We start from the raw sequence: 22,902 nt of genomic DNA on the forward strand, positions 1-22,902 counted from the left end.
AAGTCATCCACTCAACACGACACTTCCTCTCTCTCCTCCAACTTCAACCTCTCTGTCCGATGCTATACGGGAACCTTCGACACTCAATTGTGACTCATCACTTCTCTTTCCTCCAATTACCCTCTCCTCGGTTCTGGGAATAACCCCCGTCGTGGACAATCCGGGGCAGCACACGGACCACTTAGCTGGTGATAGGCACCGTTAGCCCCGATAGTCTTTTTGTACCGATTCGCCGTTGGTGTCCGGCCCAGTAAGAGCTGTCCATTTTCAGAACTCTCTCTCTCTCTACGATCTACGTCCTATGCCGCTCCCTCTTATCGTCCGCTCGCCGGAGGCAGCCTGTCCCATCCTTTTCTTGTCGATCGCGGGGCTCCGGCTGTGAAGTGAAAATTCCACATCATGCCGACCTATCCTATTCGTCGCCGACCGCGCGAGTGCAAGACCTGTCTACCATGCCGAGCGAGCAAAGTCCGCTGCGATCGCGGTTCTCCATGCAGCAATTGCACCAAACGCAATTTCACCTGCTCCTACGGTCGTCCACCCTCTGCGAAACTACCTATTCCTGCTACCGCCATCACTGCCTCCTCCACGCCTTTACAACCGACACCGTTTGTCTCTCCCATGATCTCGCAGTATGCCCATTCAGCACCGACCCGTGATGCCTCGTATGCGCCCGAAGCGGCCACGCGGGCCAGCGCTGATCCGGATTTACCGGACGTAATCGACATCTCGCAGGCGGAATGGGACGAGATCAACGCCAAAATGGTCGCAATGGAACAGATTATGGGTAGTCTTCACTCGCTTTTCCAGGCACATTCCACTCGCAAGCCGACAGATCTTGAGGCGGTTGATCGAAAGTCATCGATACGGTCGGAAGGTGTTTATGGGGCGAATGTCTTGAAGACGGGTGCGGTTCATCTTGGGTCGCGGTCGGCTTTGGTTGATATCTTGGATAAATCGAAGAGGTCGGAGGACATGGCGCAGGCGCTACCTCAGGATGACCTTCTTGCTGAGCTTGCATTGGGCAATGAGTCGGCAGCGTATCCTTTTGTGGATTTGTGGTCTTCTGATCCGTTTACTTTCAATATTGCTGGGGTGTGCGCGGTTCTTCCAGACGATGAGCAGTGTTTTCAGTGAGTTGTGTTCTGGCGGGTATTCTTTGATGCATGCTGATGTTGGATTCCAGATTCCTGGCGTTTTATCGAGATATAGGATCGGTGTTGTATCCGGTACTTTCAGACATTCCACAGTTAGAACGGCATACAACTCGACTTCTTGAGGGTCGACGACGAGCCGGGGGTGTATATAAGCCCGATGCCAACGGTTTGGTAAAGCCGTTTGGTATGGATTTGGCTTTTCTCAGTCTGCTTTTTGCGGTTCTTGCATCGGGGTGCCAGTTGTCGGACATTCCAGAGAGCGACCGTGAGTTGACCTCATGGGTATACGGTACGTTGTTGTTCCAAAAGACTGCGGATGTCATGCTAATTCTGTGAAGTATCCTGCGCATATCAGTGTCTTCGGATGTTGAATTATGTATCGCAGCCCACTATAGAAGTAATTCAGATTCTGCTCATTATTAGCAATGTACTTTCATACAACATGAATGCAGGTGCATCATATACCTTGCTTGGTATGTGTCAACTGCTCCCGGGGTCCTGTCAATGAATTGGTCAGCTAACCAATCTCAGGTATGACGGAACGAATGTGTCTTGTTCTAGGACTTCATGTGGAGTCGACAGGGTTCTCAATCGCAGAGCAAGCGGTGCGAAGGCGTGTCTGGTAGGCTTCTCATTTCATTGACATGTTGATCTCACGCTCACAATCTCCAGGTGGACAATGGCCTTTCAGAACAGTCATTTCTCACTTGCCTATGACCGACCATCTATCACCATGGTCAGTCAACCTGAGATCCCATTCGACCCCAAGTCAATGCCGGGTCATCGGTCATATTTCGAAACCCTTTGTCGCATTGTATCAGTGTCCTTGGAGGTTTTGCGCTCTCGCATGTTTCCTGATTCTTCACAGTCACGGGTCAATGAGATCCGAGAGTATAACCACCAGATTCAACGCATCCTCGCTGAAGCGACTCCTCATTTAAGATATCGAGAGAATTGCCACACTCTGGCCGACCATATCGAGCGCACCGAGCTGCGCCTGCACTCATCGTATCTCCTTTCTGTCCTGTGTCGTGTCTCCCTTGATCCGCATGCGCATTTAGACGATCAGCGTCGTGCCGTAATCCGCGAGGATTGTATCGGCAGCCTGGTCAACACCATCGAAGCCTTTGTCGAGCTGCATGAGATCAATTCTCACTGCTCACGATCATGGATCAGTCTGCAGCGCAGCATCGCATCGGCATTTTTGCTCATCGCGAATGACGACAGCACACGGACTTGGCAGTTAATCGACCGGTTGGAGATGGTTCTCGCGGACCACGTCTATGCCGATGGCGACGAGGACCAGAACAACCGCACCGATTCAGCCAAACATCTTTCTTCTTCGCTCCGCGCTCTGCGCGAGATCCGCGATACCTTCCGCGCTCGCAAGACCGCGACGACATCCTCGACATCTAGTCAGACATACTCGCCTCTAATCTTGCCATCGCCTCCTTCTGTCGATGTCAGTCCCGGTCTTTTGCCTGTCGCATCGGCCGGACCAAACAAGCAGCCGGGCGAAGGTCTGAACATGCGGAATATCCTAGGCCGTGTGTCGGACGTAATGTTATTCCCCAGCATGATCGGCAAGGACCCTATCTGATTGCTCATATACTTGCTTCATATATCCCTGTGTCACTTTATCATCTTCTCTCACATATTTCGTTCCTTTCTGCGCAGGCGTTGGGGAGGACATGGCATCGGGAATATACAATACCTGCCCATTTCCTGTGAAATCAGCACTTTCTACGCTATACACATGTATCCACTCCAAAAGTCCAAAGTCACTATTGGAAGGTCACACCAAAGAAGAAAAGGCAAAAAGAAGCAAAGAAGCAAAGAAGTACAAAAGTAGAAAAGTAGAAAAAATAGCCTCGCGCAGGTTCTCGGCACATCCTTAAATGTACCTCCGTCACCGAGAAATCCAAATTTCAGTGGAGAAAGGAAAAAGTCAAATAGTACTTCGGCCGATGGAATGTCGGATCGCAGCCTGGACACACCATAAATCAAGTGAACAAGCCACCCCAGAGCTGGCTTGGGCATCCGATCTACCCGGACCATCTCGGCCCTGACCTCCCAATTTCATCCCTCTGGGCCTATTATTGCCTATTATTTCCCTCTTCCCTCTCTTCGCGGCTCTTGTAGAGTGGAGTCTCAGCTTCGGCCGGCCGAGATATCCCCGGATCCTTCATCTCCGACTTGTCACTTTACTTGACGTGCATATTGCATAACTCCTCTAGACCCTGGTGACTACTATATATGTAGATATAAGTGCTGCAACATAAGGTGCTGCTAGTACTAGTGTCCTCCCTTGCATATATTACCACGTCTGATCGACTGTGCTTATGGCCTCGGGGTCCACTTTTGAACGGCTTCGGGGAGCATTTGTTGTGGAGATAATCCGTGTACCAGGTACATTTACTGCTTTCATCTGGATAAGTTTAAATCTCTCTGGTTTAGGTACTCTGATAGGAATATGCGACGCGAGGGATGGAACTATCAGACAAATAACTTGATTTTCTGATTTCAGGCTGCCATGCGTTTCGTGTTTGGCTTCCATGTCGTGCGATCCTGACTCGATACCATACCCCTGTTGCTTACTTTTTTCTGGCCCTATCGGTAAAGTGTCGATTGGTTTACGTATGCTCGTATGATGTTGGATTATTGGGTCATCTGTCATCTTGTCTCTGGGATGTTGGATTGGGGTTGAGATCGGTGTGTTTCGGCCGGTCATCCTCGGCTACATATCCTGTAGTTTAATCTTTCAGTCTTCAATATTTCTAGAATGCAGGGTGTAAGCATTCGGCTCCGAGACTTTTAAGAATCTTACGAACGAATGCTGTTCTTTTGATCGTCTGATCAAGAATATGAGATGCTCTTCGGCCGAGAGCGGTTTCTGGTGTTGTTGTTTATGGCTCTCGAAGGATTGTCAATGCATGATGTTCATCAAGACATTATGTAAGGAGTGGATGGACACAGCAAAAGTACTCGATCGTATGAGGCTTTGATATGGTTCCATGATATATTTTTGGCACACTACCGTCCAATTTGCTTTAAAAGGAAACTTATACGGCAAAGTGACAATTAATATATCGTCCTACGCTCATTTAGAAGGACGGAATATGCTAGAGTATTGATCCAAAAAGGAGTCTTTATTACTTGCTTTTTTGCCCTTCTAGACTTTGTGACAAGTCCGGATGAACGACAGGAGTGCATAATCTAGGGCTTAGGGAGTATTCTAGATGCGGCTATAAAAGAAGCTGCATTTCGCTCAAATCCTCATGCAGAATACAGAAAGCCACTTAAGATAAGGACATCTGGTGGTGAATTGACTTTATACCCTAAAAGATGCCTAGATCATGTTGATTGCAATCGCCTTTGAAACCCGCTAACCCTATCCCTTTGGGCCAGACATGAACGAGAATATGGAGGTAGAGGTACAACACAAGGATGCCGTCATTGCTTAAATTGGCCATTGGAATTGGTCGAAACATCTAGCGAGCTCTTTCTTGGAACCTCGAGACTTTTTGTGCTCGTTTAAATACTAGACTAGATCGACTAACGTTGGTTGATCTCTGAAGATCAGGCCAAACAAAGTGAATTAGCAGTCAACCATGGCCATTTCTCGCTAGGGTTGTACTATTAATACTACTGCCCTTCGCCGAAGTAAACTCCATCTGGATTGGTGAGATGAATAAAGTAGCTCCTAAGATTTGACTACCTTTTGTCTCTGCACTCCTCATTGTTGATGATTTTATCTTTAAGGCACGCCAGCAAGTTTGCTGTTGGGTGAGATAACTTACTGTATGCACTCATGCGTTCTCATTAGCAAAAGCAATGTGCGTCACTGTGGCTGATCGATAGCTTATAGGACATGTCATTCGCTTTTTATGGACACACTTTGCTTTCTCGGTACGCTGCATTAGTTTTAGCTGCATGAAATGTCACCATCTAACCACACTCAGTATCATAGGTTCCACAGACAAGAAGAGCGCCAAAAGGAGACGACTGAGCTGGAAGTTGAATCCGACTCCCACGAAGTCCACGAAGTCCACGATGATGCCAACAGCGGCTTTTTAATAACGTCCGATGCCACAGATTTCAAGCCACCAAGCAGATCCAGTTAATATAGATGTGAGACATCACAGCCCAACTGCATGACACTCGTATACCCCAAGTTCGTCCAACCCCCACACCGCCAAAAAAGACCGAGCAGACTATCTTGTGATATCCCCAATTCCCGGGGCCCCCAGATCTACACTCCTCAATCTGAGACAATAGTCTAAAGTCACATCACTAATAGTCCTTCGCTAACAACTAAATTAAACAATGACGGAATCAGATGCCTCCTGCGCCGCCCGCAACTGGACCTCCAAGGAACAAAGCCACTGCACTACACCAGAAACGTGCACCTCTTCAACGGCGCAGGCAATCGAGACCACCGGGCCCTCGGCACAAAATACAACCTGAAAGATCGTGGGCCCGATCCCAATTATGAGGTCATAAGCACCCACTTCCTTCAAGCGAATACCACCATCCCCGTCCCGACCGTGGCGCAGGAGGGGACCGAGAAATCCCGGCACTTCACCATGGTCGAGCGGGTGCCTGGGGTCCCGCTGGAGAAAATATGGTCATCCATGCCGCAGTCCGCTCGGGAGGAATTGGCTCGCTGTACTGCGGAGTATCTGGGGCAGCTCCGCTCGTTCCAGTCGGAGACGATGGGGAGTGTGGATGGGTCACCCCTTTACTGTGGGTTTCTTTTTCCGGGGAAGGGAAGTGAGGGTTGCCAGGTTCCCCATGGGCCGCTGAAGACGGCTGAGGAGCTCTGGAGGGAATTGGAGAAGTCTTTGGATATGAATAGCTTGGATGTTCCACTGGCCGTGAGAGTGCGGCTCCGGGATTGTATGTCTGATCCTGCGCCTTGGACGTTTATTCATGGCGATTTAACGAGTTGCAACATTATGGTGGATCCTACGGCCTATGAACTGACTGGTATTATTGATTGGGAAAGGTCCGGGTATTTCCCTGTGTGGTAGGAGTTTGCCTTTGCGGCGGTTGGACTAGTCCTAGGGCCAAAGAATGGAAGGATCTGCGTCGCGGAAATTTGGCCAATCACGAAAAAGCGCTGGATTGGTGGCTTGATTTCAAGGTGTTCACGGATTGTGGTTGGGTTCCGGGAAGAAAGAAGAGGCTCTTGGAGGAGTGCGGTATAGATTCTATGTAGTATAGTGTCTATAGATGGAGAATTGGGATCTCATACATGTTCTAGTACGGAGCTAGCTTACATTGTTACTCAATAAGTAACTTAACGTTAAGATCAGGGAGAACGCAAAGAAGCAAACAAAGATGAACACTTAAGCTTTCCACTCGGGGTTTAGCGAGGAGACGATCCTATCTATATTGGTTCATAGCCCGTGGTGACTCGGTCACTAGATGCAGCCGGGTCGACTCGTCTATCCTCATTTCTTTTGTCTCACTTTTCAAATTCATAAGACCAATTTACTCAACAGTCCTGGCCAAAATACAGAAGCGTTCTTATGGAGGGTGAAACGAGGTCGTAAAAAGAGAGAGCTGGACCCCTGGACAAAGACTCAATTTGGGGTGTTGGGGTACTGTAGGGAACCGGTTCACAACATTTGCAGCTAATTCCAAGCCGTCAATCCGTTTACATGTCTCCGCTGACGTCGGAGACGGTCTAGTACCTGCATCGGGAAATTGTTGGTGAGAGATGGTGGAACAACTGGGGAAGACGAAAGGGATCAATGCCGCTCCTTACCGCTTTGAGGCCAACTCCGAGCCCCCTCATTTTTGTTCCTTACCAACTCCCAACTATTCACCACTCACACATTCACACCAGAGCCAAGTCGCTGTGGGGACCCCCGCTTCCGCACGCTTGAGCCTCCGAAGTCCCGCATAATGGACGATACGCCATACGCAGCTTGAGAACTGGTCCTGCATCCCTGCTCAATTACCACCAAGAGGCGCACATGTGCCTGACTCCGTACCTCGGAGCAAAATGCCTTTGCTTTTGGCCCTGCAGCTAGTAGTGCCGATCCCTACCTAGTTCCCAGGCACGTCTTATACACTAGACTGTGGAGTTATGATGAGCCTTGCTCATCACATGGTAGCCATCTGCCTCGGTGTCGATCCCATCTCCTCGGGAAAGGAGCTAGCGAAAAAGTATGCTAGTGCCATTGCGGTGATAGACCGCGTCTGGGTGTAGGATCGGCACCCACAGCCCAAATAAAGACCTCGCCCGCTCCAGCAATGGCTCTTTGATCTCCTGAAGGCTCTTCCGTTGCAACAAACCTTTGAACGACAGGTTTGCGGAATCGAGGCCATTGGACCGGGCCCGACAACATATCAATCAGAAGGAGAAGTAGCTTGGAGAACACAACATGCGTTTCTTGCCAGTTTTGACCACCGCGCTCCTGCTCGCGGTCAACGTGACAGGACAAACACCATCTGCAGCTTCTGCTGCTGCTGGTACTGTCGCGCCTGTTGCCAATTCGGCGAATTCCAATGCCAATGCGAATGCCAACAATGAGGCTGATAAAGCTGCCACAACCACTCAGCAGGCGGTAAACCAGGCCAACCAGCAGGCGGCTAACACCCCTGCTGTGGACCCTACTACTGCTGCTGCTGATACAGCAAAGGCCGCAGCCAACACTGTTGCTCCTAGTCAGAAGGAGGACACTGCTTCTGCCAAGAACGCCCCTACCGCGTCGGCGGAACAGTCTAACCCCATTGAATCTGCTGTTGCCGGTATCGTCGGAGGTGGTTCTTCGACTGGCTCTGGATCTACTGGTAACTCGGCTGCAGAGACCCCCCAGGCTAGCGCAACCTCTTCTGCTGCCTCTTCCGAGGGCACCTCCGGCACCAAGTCTACCTCTTCCTCTGATTCATCAAGCGGAATTTCCTCCGACGCCCTTTCTAGCGCCCTCACGAACCTGCTCGGCGGCAGTGGGCTCGGAGATATCGGTGGTGACATTTCGAAGCTCACCGAAGGTTTAGGAAACCTGCTTGACCCTGGCTTCCTTAGCGAGGTTACCAACACCTTCAAGTACCTGTCTACTAGTCTCGCTCCCCCCGTCGACACCGATATCCGCAGCCTGGTTGCCAATGCCAACAACCTCTTGACTGCTGACTTCTCCAAGAAGGTCGGTGGCCTCATCGACAATGCAAACGAGCTCTTGACCGCGCAGAACACCAAGGAGATTATGAGCTTGATCAACAACGCCAACGGCCTGTTGACCACCCAGTTCGTCAACAAGGTTGACAACCTCATCGACAACGCCAACAACCTCCTCACTTCTGGATTCGTCAAGAAGACCGATACCTTGATCGACAACGCCAACAAGCTGCTCACGGACAAGTTCGTCGAGGAGACCACCAACCTCATTGGCAAGGCCAGCCCTCTCATCGACGAGGCCAGTGGCCTTCTTACCGACGAGAACGTCAAGGCGATCGAAAACCTCCTCTCGGGTGCCAATAAGCTGCTCACTCCTGACTTCATCTCGACTACCAGCAAGCTCATCAAGCAGGCTGGCCCTCTTATCAACCAGGCCAGCGGTCTCCTCACCGAGGGCAACGTCAAGGCGATCGAGAACCTCCTGTCGGGCGCCAACAAGCTGCTCACCCCTGACTTTATTTCGACTACCAGCAAGCTCATCAACCAGGCCGGTCCTCTCATCAACCAGGCTAGCGGTCTCCTCACTGAGGGCAATGTCAAGGAGATTGAGACTCTGCTCAGCAATGCCAATGGTCTCCTGACGGACAGCTTCGTGAACCAGACCTCTAGCTTGATCGAGGAGGCCAGCGACCTTCTGACCCCAGCTGTTGTCAGCGGCCTCAAGGATCTGCTGACCCAGATTTCTCCTCTCCTGCCCGAGCTCAAGGGTCTACTCAAGGCCGACACTATCAAGGAGATCGAAAACCTGCTGAGCAACGCCAACGAACTGCTCACCGATAAGTTCGTCAAGGAGACCTCCAGCCTGATCGACAATGCCGACAGCCTCCTGACTCCCGACGTGGTCAACAGCCTGAAGTCTCTGCTCGGCGACATCACTCCTCTGATTCCCGAGCTAAAGTCACTCTTGACAAAGGACATGATCAAGTCTATCGCCGGACTCCTGACCAACGCCGAGGACCTCCTCACCCCCAAGTTCGTCAACGAGACCTTGAGCCTGGTCAGCGAGGCCGACAGCCTTCTCACCCCGGACCTCACCAGCAGCCTGAAGTCACTCCTCGGCGCCGTCACCCCTCTGATCCCCGAGATCAAGTCTCTCCTGACCAAGAACACCATCTCGGCCATCGGCTCGCTCCTGACAAACGCCAACGACCTCTTGACCCCCAAGTTTGTCAACGAGACCACCGGCCTAATCGACAGCGCCGACGACCTCCTTTCGCCATCCCTGGTGTCCGGCCTGAAGGAACTCCTCGGCGACGTCATCCCCTTGGTCCCAGACCTGAAGCGCTCCCTCCTGAACTCGACCATTATCACAGACCTAGGCTACATCGTGACAAACGCAACAACCCTGCTCACACCCGCCTTCGTCGCGGATACCTCCGACCTGGTCGAGAACGCCGACGGCCTCCTCACCCCGTCTATCATCAGCTCTCTCAAGGATCTGCTTGGATACCTACCGGATGTGATGCCCGAGGTGAAGAAGCTGCTCAAGCCGGCTACTATTACGGAGATCGGTTCGCTGTTGGAAAACGCTAGTGACCTCCTCACGCCTAAGTTCGTCAATGAGACTACTCTCCTGATCGATGATGTTACCGGCTTCTTGCCGATCATTCAGGAGTTGCTTAAGGCGCTGTGAGTGAGTTTTTTGTTATGAATTTCTTATATCCTTACGGAAGCAATCATGATTTATAATGTGGTTTAATGATAATTGATGGTTCATTATGCTTTTTTCTCCTCTCTCTGAGTATTTGTAAAGAACGTGGAAGTAGATGTAAGATATTTCCAAGGTTAATTTGAATACTCATGATTTAGCTGGTCCGGATCATCCTGCAAAGACTTCTCCTGTCCTGGTGATGGAGACTTCCCCTGAACAACCAAAATTCGCAACTGTCGATCATCCGCCCTCACCCTACCCATCTCGGCCTGTAACCCAAACATGACTGCAAATTTCAACATGGTCGAGTCGCTAGGGTGTGGGGAGAGGGAAACGTTAGGGTGGCCATGGACCGTTGGATTTACCGACACAGTTGACCTCTTTATATGAGGTTCTACCATCCCAAGTTTGATATTGTATATGCATCAATGCACATGCCCGCCCCTTAAAAGCTGTTCATTGAATATACACTATGAATAGCCGTAACGATAATTCCAGAAGTAGAGTTCTGGTTTTATGAACCAGAAGTAGGAGTAGACTGAGGCCACCACACCATCGCCCACAAGGGAACCCCCGGCCCACCAGGCTGAAGACTCGCATCAGCAGCAACCTTGCCCTTCCCAAGCACAATCTCCTCGACTTCTTCGAAGCCCATTGAGAGGTAAAGACCACGTGAGCTTGGCGTCGTCGCCTCTAGCCAGATGGGGAGATTGTCTGCTTGGGCTGCCCGCTGGTGATCCCGCATGATAGCTTTTGCCAGTCCTGGGAAGTATCAGTATGGGGGAAAAAAAATAAAATAAAAGGGGATGTGACGCGGGTAATGAGTGTCCTACCTTTGCCGCGGTGCTCGTGCTCAGTTCCTAGACTGAAGACGTAATAATAGCGCTTCTGTCCGTGCAGACCTTTCCTCTTTGCGTTGTCGGTCATGCCTGAGAATTCATACCAAAGACGCTATATGATACTCAGATTAGTATAGCAATTTCAATTTCTTCCCCTTTGGACATAATTCAGCCCTGCAAACCGTACCTTAAGCCCAGGAAGTCCAATCCTCCACAACACGTCCAAAAAACCGGCGCAAAGCAGACTCCAAGCATTATCAAGGTATCGACCCGGCGGAAGAAGAACCGACGCAGCCTTCCAACCATCCGCCTCTGTGATGAGAGCGTCATTCCACAAAGCGGACTTAATTAACGTTGCCCAGTATGTCGGTAGGTAAGCTAGTCTTTCTTCCCGAGAGAGATCTAGAAGCATGTAGGTAATGACGGGATCGGTGTCGAAGACACGGCCGTTCAGGGCTGCTACTGAGTTGAGCAGATCTGTGATATACTGTAGTCAGCATCTATCCAAGCTGACGGCTCCAATCGAGGCACTTACTCTGGCCGCCGTGCGTGATTGGGACTGACCGCGCCATGGTTGGTATTGTACGTCAGGCCGGGATTCCTCGACACATGTGAGCGATGATGTGTTGGCTCCTCCTGGAGGTTATAGTAGCCATTATAGGGTGGGAGATGTGGAATGGCGAGAAATTGTTTCTTTATGCTTTCTGGCAACGACGTAATGGCTGTTATGTAAGCTGGTCACAGGGTGGTTCGTTCCACGGAACTTGGGAACTATTCGGGATCTTGTTTTGTCTTCCTGTCCATATCAGCTGAACTTCAATCTCAAGCTTTGATAAATTGAAGATGGTTCATCTTCGCTACCGACTCGGTGGATACGCGTGGAGCCCTGTTCTGTAGCCACAAGCTTTGGCCTGGGCTGCTCGAACCAACCCGCGACTATCTGAGTCTGGCACTTGGGGCATGATTTGCTATAGAGTGTTTCGTGCGACACAACAATAGCAACGCTCATCTAATCTGGTGAGATGATCGGCCAAAACGATCGAAATTTTCGTTAAGGAGAGAAGCCAAAAAGAAAAACAATTCGACAGGTCTTAGGGCCGGGAGTCCCGCGCCGGGTCCTGCGTTTCCAGATGCCAAGCCCGTCCGTGAAACAATCATTGACGATGCCTTGACCGACTGTCAATTGAAATGATGCGTTGCTCTCGGACTTCGAAACAATCTGTCCAAGTTACTGAGAGCAACCCTCAAGTACTGTATGCCATTATCCTCGGGGCCATGATAGGTCTATCGTTGGTTTTGACAGGGATTCCTTCGCGCTATTCCACTTTCATACAGTGGAGTGGGACTGCATCCACCAGAGTTGATAGCTTCGCAACAAACAGAGCTCAAACAGCCACACAAAATGCGGCAATAATGTGATGTGAACTGATCAATTTTCCCAGCCCCAGGGCGCACATTTGATGCAAACTTTTCTTCTGCTCTCTGGAAAAGGAATGCCTTTTCTATTCCTGACTCCTTACCCTGCACCCGTGTACTTGTCTATCGCGCTGTTGTTTTGTGCACTGTCTACATTCAGATAATCCTATCGAACTGCTCATGTTGACGGTTGAAGGTGCACCTCCATCTCGCACAATTGCCATTGAAGTTGCCGTCAACATTTCTGGTGCTGCTTTGCGAAAAAAATCGGGTGTCATGGGTCTCCAGCTTGTATCGGAAAACGAGGGACAAGACATTGTTGAGCATGTCAAGCGTTGGATTGAGCACGGGTTCGATCCATATACCTCGTTGACTAAGGATATTGCCAATGCGTATTTCAATCTACTCCCTGGGGATACCCAGCAGCGGCGGCAGAACCTTGGCATCGGATGGCAGACCAGTTTCGTGAGGAACAATAAGGAATTGTCCGAGCTTTTTAAAGAACCAAAATTCGAGCGAGACCCAGAAAGAATACAGAGAGGGCACCAGAACGATAGCGCCGAGAAGTTCTTTTCAATATACAGAGATTTCAAGCTCCAACACCTGGTCGCTACCGGAGATGTCCACGCCTTGGCAGAGGCTGCATATCGCACCAGCGTATACAAGAAGACCAACCTAGTATTTGGTCGACCAAAGAGAACGGCCACGCGAGCCGAAGAACGCCAATTTTCTTCTGTTATTCACTGTTGTTCATCTCGAGGGAGACACCTGCTTCCTTACATTGTCTGCAGGAGTAAGGATCCTCCCCAGACCCGCGTGTTTCGAACAATTACTATTTCCTCCAACGAGTCAGGCTGGGCTGAGTATGCACATGCCTTGGATTGGCTTAGGAATATTTTCGAGCCCAAAACCAGACCTCCGCCTCGATCTGACGGCTCCCCTCGATGGAGAATTCTCCTGGTGTCCCGTCGGTTTAGCGTGAGCCCGGAATTTGAGCAATATTGCTGGAAGAAGAACATTCTTTGCCTTCCTTTCCCTCTGAATGACCAGAAATTCTTCAATCCAATGGAGAACATTGCTCTCGGGGCTATGAAAGCGAGCTATACAGATACCATGATGCAGAAGTTTGTGGACAAACAGAATGTCTCAATGGAGGTGGAGGACTTCGCCAGATGGATACAAGGGGAGATAAAGTCATCCAAGAGAGCAGAGGAAGCCACAGAGTACTGGCGCAAGAGCTGTCTCATCCCGCTAGATGAAGATCGTCTTCGCAACTGTTTGCAAGGGAAGCGACCTACGGCTGTGCCGGACGAAACAGACTCGATTGCGAACAGAGGCCCCAGCTTGCCTCGTGTACGCTCCAGAAGTTCTATGGTCCAGACGCCCATGACATCATGTACCCTCAGTGCAGAATCCACACCTCGGACGAGTGTGTCTCTGCCGGTTCTTCCCACCATCGAGGTAGGGAAGCGAGATTCCACCGTCGAGCCATCATATGTGCAATTCCCCGACAGCCAACAGGAGGACATTGACCCGTCAACAAACGATCATACTGAAGGCGACAGCTCATCAGACAATGAGAGCGAAATCGAGAATGATTCGGCCAGTGTCTCTCATGTTTCTCAATCGGTAACTCCATCAAGGACACCACGGCGACCAAAGACCGCGCCGAAGACCCCGAAGTCGGCCAGGCCAAAGCCTCTAGACTCAGAACCGTCTGGTTTAGTCATGTCTGCCCAAAGGCATTGTGACACGTTGGATGGTTGCCTTGATGGGACACCTCGCACCAGAAAAAGATTGAGGGACGCTCTGATGATTGATCGTTGCGAGTTAGAGAAGGAGAATGCCCAACTAAAAGCCAAGGTTGATATTCTGACGAAATTTATGTCCGTTAAGAAGCAGAGGATTGACTGAGATACCCCGTTTGGCTCTATTCCCTTCCTCTGACCTTTGTCCGATGTCACAATCCTGTACCGTATGATACCTCACCCAAAAGCACTCATCTTTTTGTATATAGATGAATCTCCTTACCTTCCAAAACTTATTACGCTGAATGTGCGATGAGGCCGTCAACGTAGTTTCTTCGCCTGTGTATCCCGGGACCGGAACCGCGATGCCTGCCGGGACCGCGTCTGAGCATCAAACCTCAACATTGACGACCACATTCACTTTTGATTTATATCTGCCATAAATCGAATCCCTTCCCAAATCCTTTCTCTTCATTCTCCTCAACTACGCCACACCCAATCCCACCACATCCGTATCCTACAACCGCAACAATGGACAAAACGGTCCTCCTCATACTGGACGTCCAACGCGGCGTAATCGACCGTCTGGAAAACACAGAGAGCTATCTAACCCGTCTATCCTCAACCCTGGCCGCAGCCCGCAAAGCCAACATCAAAGTGGTCCACGTGGTGACCGGCTTCCGCCCCGGCTATCCAGAAAACAACGCAAACAACACCTCCGTGCCAGCCGTCGTTGCACGCGGCGAATACCAGCAAGGCATGGAATCAGTGGAAGTGCACCCAGCCGTGGCTCCCACCGACAACGAAGTGGTCATCATGAAACGCCGCATCTCGGCTTTCTTCGCAACTGAACTCGATATGATCCTGCGCTGCTTCCAGACCCAGACTATCGTTGTTGCTGGTTTGATCACCAGTGGTGCTGTGCTCTCTACTGTGCGTCAGGCTATGGATTTGGATTATCGCGTCACTGTCATTGAGGATTTGTGCATGGATCGTGACGAGGAAGTTCACCGTGTGCTTATCGACAAGGTTTTTGCGCGCAAGACAGAAGTTGTTTCTGCCGTGAATTGGATTCTGGAGATCGGGAACTAGCGTTGCGATATGGGATGAAGGGTTCAATTCACTACAGTATTGCTGACTTGTGTTCTTCATGATGTACTTGGGGTTCCACCTGTGGAGTGACTGACTCGTGGTGGGCCCGCCGGGCGGTCCTCGCTGATTCAAGTTTCAGCAAAGTTACAGCTCAAACATCTTATCAATGTTCATTACTGTTTCTCCCTTCTTCATTCTCCTATGCTCAATATGCCACTCAAACATCCACTGCTTAGGTCTTGGAAGATCGGAAGGGCTTTGATAGCCTGAACCTAGTTGAGGGCCGTCCGATCCCTGACCTGGGGGACTCCAACGTCCTGGTCAAGCAATACGCCGCATCTCTGACTTACCGAGATCTAGACATTGCCAAAGTAAGTAAACTCATCAAACATATCTCATAAACCAGCACATATAGTCTTATTTTTCACACCACCGGTGATGAAATTCCAAAGAAACCTATGCTAACAAAACCAGGGATCCCTCCCCCTCCCATTCTTCACCCCAGGTGTAGTCCTTTGCTCCGACGGCGCAGGAATAATCGAAGCAGTAGGCCAAAGTGAAAGGATTCAAAGCATGCAACAGTATCTGCACACATCTCGTCTCACAACTCCCAGCATCCGAAGTCCCAAGCTTCTCCGATATCATCTCCGGACTGGGACAGGACCTGGATGGAACGTTGCGCTCACATGGTGTATTCCATGAAACTGCTTTGGTGTCTATGCCATCAACCCGAGATTTCATCGCACATATAATTGCTTTCTCTTATCATTCCTGATACCAACGTGCTTAAAATCTATTTCTATGACCAGAGGAATAATTTGTGTTAATTCTGCCTTGTTCATTCGCTTAAATTGACTATACCAACTAAGATATCTACATCTTGGGCTTTGTAGGAGTCGCACAGCAAGCCGGCTCAGGGTGCAAAGTCGACTTATTGAAAGACTGACTAGAAGCCGGCACATCCAGCGCAGGATTCTTAGTAAAGAACCCATCCGGCTTGAGCATGACACTAACACGCTCCATGGGCATAACCGGGAAATCCTCGATACGCGGGTTATGAGTGAGACCGAAAGCTGCAAATTGGTTAGCTACAACACACAGCAACGAATTGCAAAAAGGGATAAGAGAATAACATACTATGCCAGAGAACAAGGTCTTCGTCCTCAACGGTATCGTTCCGTCCAGCCCATACTTCCACACCATCAGACTGCTTGCTCTGGTTTGTGAACTCGCCAGCAGCGTAGAGCTCGTCGTCCTGGTATTTAGTCACCCAGATAGGGCGGGTAGCAAAGCGAGCGCGCTTCGCGCCGAATGAGTTCGGGTGTGCGAGGAGCATCTGGCTCGGCGAGGTTTGCAGCTTATAGGCGATGGGATGGTGCGTGATAGGGTTGATAATATGGTCGTTGCGAATTTTGAACACGCGGTGGCGTTCAACGCTAGTCGATGCGCTGCCGCTAGACTTTATGACATTTTGCTCGGTTGTGTAGCCGACTAGATACGGGTTCGTGTCATCTTCAGGCATTGGCACGCTGTCTTCGTAGTAGACTGTGTTTTTGAAGCCGTCGAGCGCTGGGTCGATGCGGAGGGAGAACATGTGCTGGTGGAAGGGAGCCATGACGCCCGGTCCGACGTTCGTGCCCCATGGGACTGTTTCGCCGTTTTGGTTGTCGAAGGGGACTGTAGAGAGGATTCCTGTTGCTCGCACTTCGAGCTCAATGTTGGCGGCTTGATCGAGGATGAATGCGAAGATGTATTCGTAGTTGGCGACTGTGCAGATCATTTGGACTACGAGTTGGCGGTTGCGGACGACTGTTGCTGCACCGCTGCGGTAATTTGTGTGCTTATGCTGGAGGCCGTTGTCTTGCTCGTGCATGCAAATGACGTTCTTAAGCTGGATCGGGGCTCCCTGAGCGTCTGTGCGGTAGCCGTCGAAGTACTTGATGTGTCCGAGACAGTCGCAGCCGAGGCTGAGTTGGTTAGCTGTGATACCGAAGCCGACATCGCCGACGTCAAAGGCTTGTTTGCGGTGGTAAGGAGGGCGAGGGTCTAAAATATTAGATATGATCATTGAGGGGGAGTGTGATGAACATACCGCCGTATGGAACCGTCATCTCGGAGAAAGAGAGCCGGTAGAAGGTGTTACGACCATCGTAGGTCACATTGTGAAGCACAAGGCCCTCTCGGTTGTTAAAGCCCACTCTGAAACGCCATTTCTGCCATGACACAGCATTGCCAATGACATTGAACGACGCGCCCTCCGGTTGCTGGACAATGTAGGGCTTCAGGTCTGTACGCAGGGGCTCATCGAGCAATTCATGAGCATACTGAACAGTGGGCACTGGCTTCCAAGGCTGTGTCTCGTTCGTCTGAGCGCTTGCACCGCCAGGTAGATAGTCCATGCGAACAAGCTGGCGGGTGATGCCGTCAAAAACCGGGGAAAACTGGCAAGGCAAGGAATACTGGTTATTCTGAGGATGATCCGTGGCCACAATATACATATAGCACTGAAACAAGCGGCGGGTCTCTTTGACATCCTCAGTGCCGTAGATCCACGGATCCAAGCACACCGTGTGGCCAGCCGGGAGCTGCAATTTCTCAATCTCAGCTTTGACAGCCGGGTGACCGAGACAGAGCTGCTCGATCTCGATCATCTCGTCAATATCCACTGGGCCCTGGACATCCTTGGGCAGCTCCTTTGCTGACACAATAGACTTGGTGTCGGCGTTGATCAAGGCCTTGAAGAAAGATCCGTTGTCGAGACGATGGAAGAGGACCATCAACAAGCGAGCTGGCTTGCGTGGGCGCACTTCACCCCGACGCTCAGCTTCGAGGTATGGAACGACTTCATGTTTGGCCGGTTCCTGGAGATCAATGCGCTTGTAGCGCAGCTTGACACCGGGGAAGGCGGGCTCCAAGACGGAGACGGCCAATTGAATCTCCCCAGGGGTGATGGGGTCGAAGGGGTGAAGGTTGGCCATTGTGAATTAATGAAGAGACTTTCTTTCAAGGACGGATATGGCGAGAGTCTTATATCGCACAGACAGACATCAGGGCTGTCACTTTGGGTAAATCTTGCGCGCGGTTGGGAATGTGATTGGCCAATTGTAACCCACCGGGCGTAACTTTTCCTTCAAACAGTTTAGTGTGTAAACTGGCGATAAGAACAGCGAAAGTACTATTGGCGTGTGGAGGTGGGGGGTGGAGAAGGTACAAGGTACATGGACTTCAACCCCAACTGCCACCTAGGAAGTATAAGCTACGAAACGTGGCATACCTCTACACATGTGAATAAGTGGTTCGAAACACCGATTGTTCCGTCTGTCTGGGATTGGATTGGGTTGCAAAATCAAAGAGTTGGTCATCACAAGCTAACCCCTGAGCTTCTCTCTTAACTGTACTTGTATCGCTCTCCACGCTATTCTTCTAGGATTCATATAAATCCTCAGAGATGGTTCTGCCCAATCAGAACTCACGTTCAAAATCGGCTCGGAATTTAGGCCAAGAACCGGAATATCTTTATTCCGAGGCTCGACGCATTCTATATACTTCCCACAGATGCCAAACACTTTGCTTCCTTTCACTATAAACTCCGCTGTGATTTGTGATGGCGACAGAAAAGGAAGCTGTTTTCAACCTTGCCATGGCCTATTATACGCCACAATCATCAACTCTTTTTATCTCATCTTAGAGCACCAGATTCCTTACTATCAAAGTGCGAGGAATGACAATCTCAACCTGCCAATCAAAAAAATATTCATTTGGGATGTTCATGGGAGGGGGAGGGGTGATTGGAGGTCGTCTTTGAAATATGACAGCAAATTTGTGAGAGTTTTGCGTACTCGTACCTGCTTGTAAATGGCAGTTTTGATCAGTGCAGAATAGTGAGCAAGTACATATCATAAGCAAGCTGTAACGATAGTTATAAAGATACAATTCCCTCAAGTTCCTCCCATGCGAGCAATAATCTAGTCCCCGAAATCCTCAACCTGATTCTCTGTGCTTAATGACATTCCCTTAGGACGCATTAGTACCCATTACGCAATGAACACATTCATCATGCTCATTTCCTTGCCACATAAAGTCTGCCTTGGGTCGATTGTGTGAGCCTTTCTCGCACCACTTCCAGTCCCGAACGCAAAGCAAGCACACCGACATAGCCTGAAATGGAGCAGGACGACTCCTCTCACAGTGAATGCACCAGAAAAGGTCAGAACCGGGGGCAGCTTCCATGTCAACGGAGCTATCTTTCCTAGAGCGCTCTCTTCCGGAAGAGAAATCATCCGTCACTGAGTAAGGTTCACAATCGTCGGCCTCTTGGCAGGACTGCTCAGCCTTGGTATTAATTTTCGAGGAAGGCTCCTTGCCTAGGTCGTTGACGCGCTTGATGGTAGTGGTGATGGTGATGACAGTCGTGCTGGTAGTCTCGTTGGTAGTGCTGCTCACGAATGCGGGTGCGATTGTAACAGAAAGGCGAGGATTGTTGTCTAAATCAGATGATAATGATTGGGACACCTGATTGCTGACAGGGACTGTGACTGCATCAGTACATGGCTTTCTGGTTGCTGAGTTGTTGAGATCGTTGTTTGCATCGGCCACTAGCTGGGTTTCACTTTTACCTCTCCTTCTATAACCTCGGTGATACTGGTTTCCAAATCATTTTATTAGGTTAAATGTGTCTCGTAGGTCTGGAGGGTCTTACGTTTCAGCTCTTCTCCCTGCAAGTGTCACAACACAGAAATAGTGTCTCGCCGCCGTTCGGCTTGATGAAGTGAGCCGATGGCTTTGGTTTCAAACACCTAGCACATGTGTGGGTTGTTTCAGGCATCTTTGAGTTGTTCTTTTGGACTTGGGGGCACAAGCGGAGAGTTGTGATTGAATGCAGTCATATGCTGGAATGTATTCTGGTGCATAAACTCGGATATGTGTAGAGAGATGGTATAGTCGATGCTAGTTGCGCACTATGTATAGTAGCAAGTGACGACTTGGTGGAAATATGGAGTGATAGGAAACTAACGGTATGCGGAAGTAAAGCATGAACACGATAAGAAGAACGGGAGAGGAATGCGGGAGAATGGCATTCAGTAAAGACGAGGTCACTAAAAGCGACGACTTGCTTCGTGTCTCTTTGATTATGTTCAAGCGGATATAGGTTATTAGTGAGATCCCAAGTATTATATTAACAGGCTCATAATCCTTTAACACTCCACTTACATTTGGTATGTACTGCCCGCTTTTAAGTGAAATTTAATTGCGAACTATTCCAACCTTGATGAGATCTTAGGCAATCATTCTAATATTTAATTCTGCTTTTATTCCATTGCACTAGGCACTTCGAAGTCAAGTATACTTATAAACTATCTGAAAAATGTGAGGCTCTTTCCAATGGGGAATTCCTTCCAATTTTCTATATATTCCGCTCTTTTAAGTAAATGTAACTGTGAACTATCCTATCTTTAACGATATCTGCATGACCTCTATGCAGTTCCTTGCTGGGGTCTTTGAACCCTCAAAGCTTTCTAATCTATTTAGTATGCAATTATATGGAGTTAGTTTACTTAACCCACGCTGTGAATCCAGCATATGGAAAATGTAAATGCATAGTACCAAGCGAGCCACCTCAAAGATACTTGGAATGCAGAGAAAAGTACCAAGTACATGTTTTAACCGAAGGGATATTCTTGCGTATCTTGTTTGGTAGGTGTTACTATCATTACGATTATCTACCTGAAGTTGCTTTTTTTTTTTGAGATCCAAAAGACCTACATTAGAGCCTCAAAGCAATTTTGTCCACTACATCGACCAAGCTTTGCAATTACTACGTGGTGATCTTGAAACGAGACATCTAGCCTCGCACAGTTTTTCACAGCGTTATCTAAGACTAACATCAAGGCTCCAGTCAGTCGATATCAGGTTCATATAGAAAATGCTTCCAAAGATAGCGTGTGCTCATCCTGTGGAAAATTTGTCTAATTCAAAAATAGTAGAAGTGGGAAACGAGGCCTCTTTGGTTGAGCCACTACATGGCTTCCTAGAATAGACTACTACCGGAAACATAAAGGCGGCCGGTATATTTGCTTGTCCTAGCTAAAGCTTCTTTCAGTGGTCAATCTAAATTTGCATGTCACTCTAGATCAATCTACACAATTATACGTTTCTTTTTAAATTTCCTTCTCACCTTTCCACTTCTTCGTTTTCAGGGCCGCTACAAACATCTTCTAGTATTTATAATAGTGTACTAGAATACTGATAAGATTAAGGTACGGAGGCAGAGTGACCATGGTAGTTATCGCGTGTTTCGAAAGACGGTTCGAAAAGAACCTCTAAGTAGTAAAATTGATTTCGAACCTACCTGTAAAACCAGAAGAGTTCAGGACGTGCAGAGAAGACCATAAGAATTCCCGGTCCTGTAACTCCCCGGTTGTTGTTTTGATCGCGATATAAAATCATGGTTCCAACCCCCACATCAGACCCTGTGGGCCTACCTGAAACATTCGCTACGGTAGCGGGATTAGTAGTGTACTCCTAGCAAGAAACTTTAAGATGATTTCTGATCAACGGCAGTGCTCCACCTGATATAGTCATAAGTTTACCGACCCCACAGCAGAGCAGCTATTGATAGACATGTCTCATTCGCCCAATTCAAAGCGAACTCTTAGCCTCTCTTCTTCTCTGACTATAAGCCGACCCTCTGACCTGCCGAACACCCTCCACACGGCGTAACCACCCAACCCGATCCTTCGTATACTGCTCAATCCTCGGCTTCAACTTAGTCTCATGTAAGTTAAAATCGTCCACTGTCCCAATACGAAGAATACTATGTCCCGGGTATGCCTCGCCGACGCGGTACATAAGCGAACCGCACGTTGAACAGAAGAAGTTGGTCATGCTTTTACCGGAAGCGATTGTTCGAGACTGACTGTAGGTTTTGAGATTCTCGCGGCCGCGCAGGTGTTTCAGATAGGCATCTGCAATTATGAAATTGGAGGCGAACATTGAGGCGGTGATTTTGCGGCAGTCTGAACAGTGGCAGAGGAATGTGCCGACTAGGCCGGGACCTTCGGTTGGCTATAGTTTGCCGTTGATATTAGTGGTGTGCGGTTCTTGGTATTAAGGTATGCGCTATACGCACAAAGGCAAGTTGTACGGCGCCGCAATAGCATGTAGCTGTCGCTTGGTGCTCTTTAGACCAACCGTCATCTGCGCCGCCGGCTAGGGGTATGTAGGGTTTAGATTTGTCAGTAGACATTGTCCTGTTTGGAGCTATCGAGAATCGATAAGTCTATGCTATAGTGAATAGTTGCTGATAGAGATGATGTTGAAAGCACTCAGTTTGTTGGCTCCAAATCCCGGAATCCCGGTCCCCCCACCCCTCCCCCGCCCCCACACTTTTAAGAATTCTGCCAGAATATTCTATGGCAGTACAGTTCTTCACGCTGACTCATCCAAGATAAGTGGTCAAATACGAGGTCGGCCGAAAGACCTCCCAATACGGACTAGTGCACTTGCGGTGGGGCCTAGGGAACTAAACTAGGGAAATAAACTAGAGATTGGATATCACTGTAAGCTATGCGAGTCATATCCAATAATACTGTGCGTCATTCTTGATGCACATACTCAATTAAGAGACCACGCACGACTCCCGTGATCGAATCCCTATATTTAGTGACTCGTGCGGTACTTTCCGTGGAACTTCAAACCTTATACGACTGCCAATACGAAGTTCCGAGAAGACGAAGAGATATAAGACGAACAGAAACACGATACCCCGGAGAGGGACCAAGACAGACACATTCAATTGGTGGGAACTCCC

At 49.4% G+C, this 22,902-nt stretch overlaps 8 protein-coding genes across 8 annotated transcripts; 5 read left to right on the top strand and 3 right to left on the bottom strand.

Moving 5' to 3' along the window:
• Positions 1 to 399: 399 nt before the first annotated feature.
• PENARI_c009G04419 (uncharacterized protein) lies at positions 400 to 2,757 on the top strand (the record flags this gene model as incomplete). The annotated part of the gene is made up of 5 exons (XM_022631833.1): positions 400 to 1,133; positions 1,187 to 1,446; positions 1,496 to 1,630; positions 1,689 to 1,779; positions 1,830 to 2,757. The coding sequence occupies 5 exons, from the start codon at positions 400 to 402 to the stop codon at positions 2,755 to 2,757; spliced, it is 2,148 nt and encodes a 715-aa protein (XP_022488348.1).
• Positions 2,758 to 5,028: 2,271 nt separating this feature from the next.
• Positions 5,029 to 6,190, top strand: PENARI_c009G01972 (uncharacterized protein; the record flags this gene model as incomplete). The annotated part of the gene is made up of 3 exons (XM_022631766.1): positions 5,029 to 5,066; positions 5,128 to 5,238; positions 5,497 to 6,190. The coding sequence occupies 3 exons, from the start codon at positions 5,029 to 5,031 to the stop codon at positions 6,188 to 6,190; spliced, it is 843 nt and encodes a 280-aa protein (XP_022488289.1).
• A 1,362-nt stretch (positions 6,191 to 7,552) lies between these two features.
• Positions 7,553 to 9,979, top strand: PENARI_c009G05771 (uncharacterized protein; the record flags this gene model as incomplete). The annotated part of the gene is made up of 1 exon (XM_022631871.1): positions 7,553 to 9,979. One exon carries the CDS (start codon positions 7,553 to 7,555, stop codon positions 9,977 to 9,979), a length of 2,427 nt encoding a protein of 808 aa, XP_022488191.1.
• Positions 9,980 to 10,511: 532 nt separating this feature from the next.
• On the bottom strand, positions 10,512 to 11,408 carry PENARI_c009G10947 (GNAT family N-acetyltransferase; the record flags this gene model as incomplete). The annotated part of the gene is made up of 4 exons (XM_022632038.1): positions 10,512 to 10,759; positions 10,831 to 10,948; positions 11,024 to 11,313; positions 11,372 to 11,408. The coding sequence occupies 4 exons, from the start codon at positions 11,406 to 11,408 to the stop codon at positions 10,512 to 10,514; spliced, it is 693 nt and encodes a 230-aa protein (XP_022488259.1).
• Positions 11,409 to 12,432: 1,024 nt separating this feature from the next.
• Positions 12,433 to 14,166, top strand: PENARI_c009G09708 (uncharacterized protein; the record flags this gene model as incomplete). Its single annotated transcript, XM_022631998.1, has 1 exon — positions 12,433 to 14,166. One exon carries the CDS (start codon positions 12,433 to 12,435, stop codon positions 14,164 to 14,166), a length of 1,734 nt encoding a protein of 577 aa, XP_022488246.1.
• Positions 14,167 to 14,531: 365 nt separating this feature from the next.
• Positions 14,532 to 15,603, top strand: PENARI_c009G01576 (cysteine hydrolase family protein; the record flags this gene model as incomplete). The annotated part of the gene is made up of 3 exons (XM_022631749.1): positions 14,532 to 15,062; positions 15,329 to 15,463; positions 15,598 to 15,603. 3 exons carry the CDS (start codon positions 14,532 to 14,534, stop codon positions 15,601 to 15,603), a joined length of 672 nt encoding a protein of 223 aa, XP_022488400.1.
• Positions 15,604 to 15,965: 362 nt separating this feature from the next.
• On the bottom strand, positions 15,966 to 18,070 carry PENARI_c009G04975 (uncharacterized protein; the record flags this gene model as incomplete). The annotated part of the gene is made up of 3 exons (XM_022631850.1): positions 15,966 to 16,165; positions 16,230 to 17,138; positions 17,185 to 18,070. The coding sequence occupies 3 exons, from the start codon at positions 18,068 to 18,070 to the stop codon at positions 15,966 to 15,968; spliced, it is 1,995 nt and encodes a 664-aa protein (XP_022488061.1).
• Positions 18,071 to 19,057: 987 nt separating this feature from the next.
• Positions 19,058 to 22,338, bottom strand: PENARI_c009G12265 (GFA family protein; the record flags this gene model as incomplete). Its single annotated transcript, XM_022632075.1, has 4 exons — positions 19,058 to 19,105; positions 19,242 to 19,621; positions 22,010 to 22,157; positions 22,222 to 22,338. 4 exons carry the CDS (start codon positions 22,336 to 22,338, stop codon positions 19,058 to 19,060), a joined length of 693 nt encoding a protein of 230 aa, XP_022488095.1.
• Between the last annotated feature and the right edge of the window lie 564 nt (positions 22,339 to 22,902).

The sequence above is a fragment of the Penicillium arizonense genome (assembly GCF_001773325.1).
Source record: "Penicillium arizonense strain CBS 141311 chromosome Unknown PENARI_contig009, whole genome shotgun sequence".
NCBI classification, from domain to species: domain Eukaryota; kingdom Fungi; phylum Ascomycota; class Eurotiomycetes; order Eurotiales; family Aspergillaceae; genus Penicillium; species Penicillium arizonense.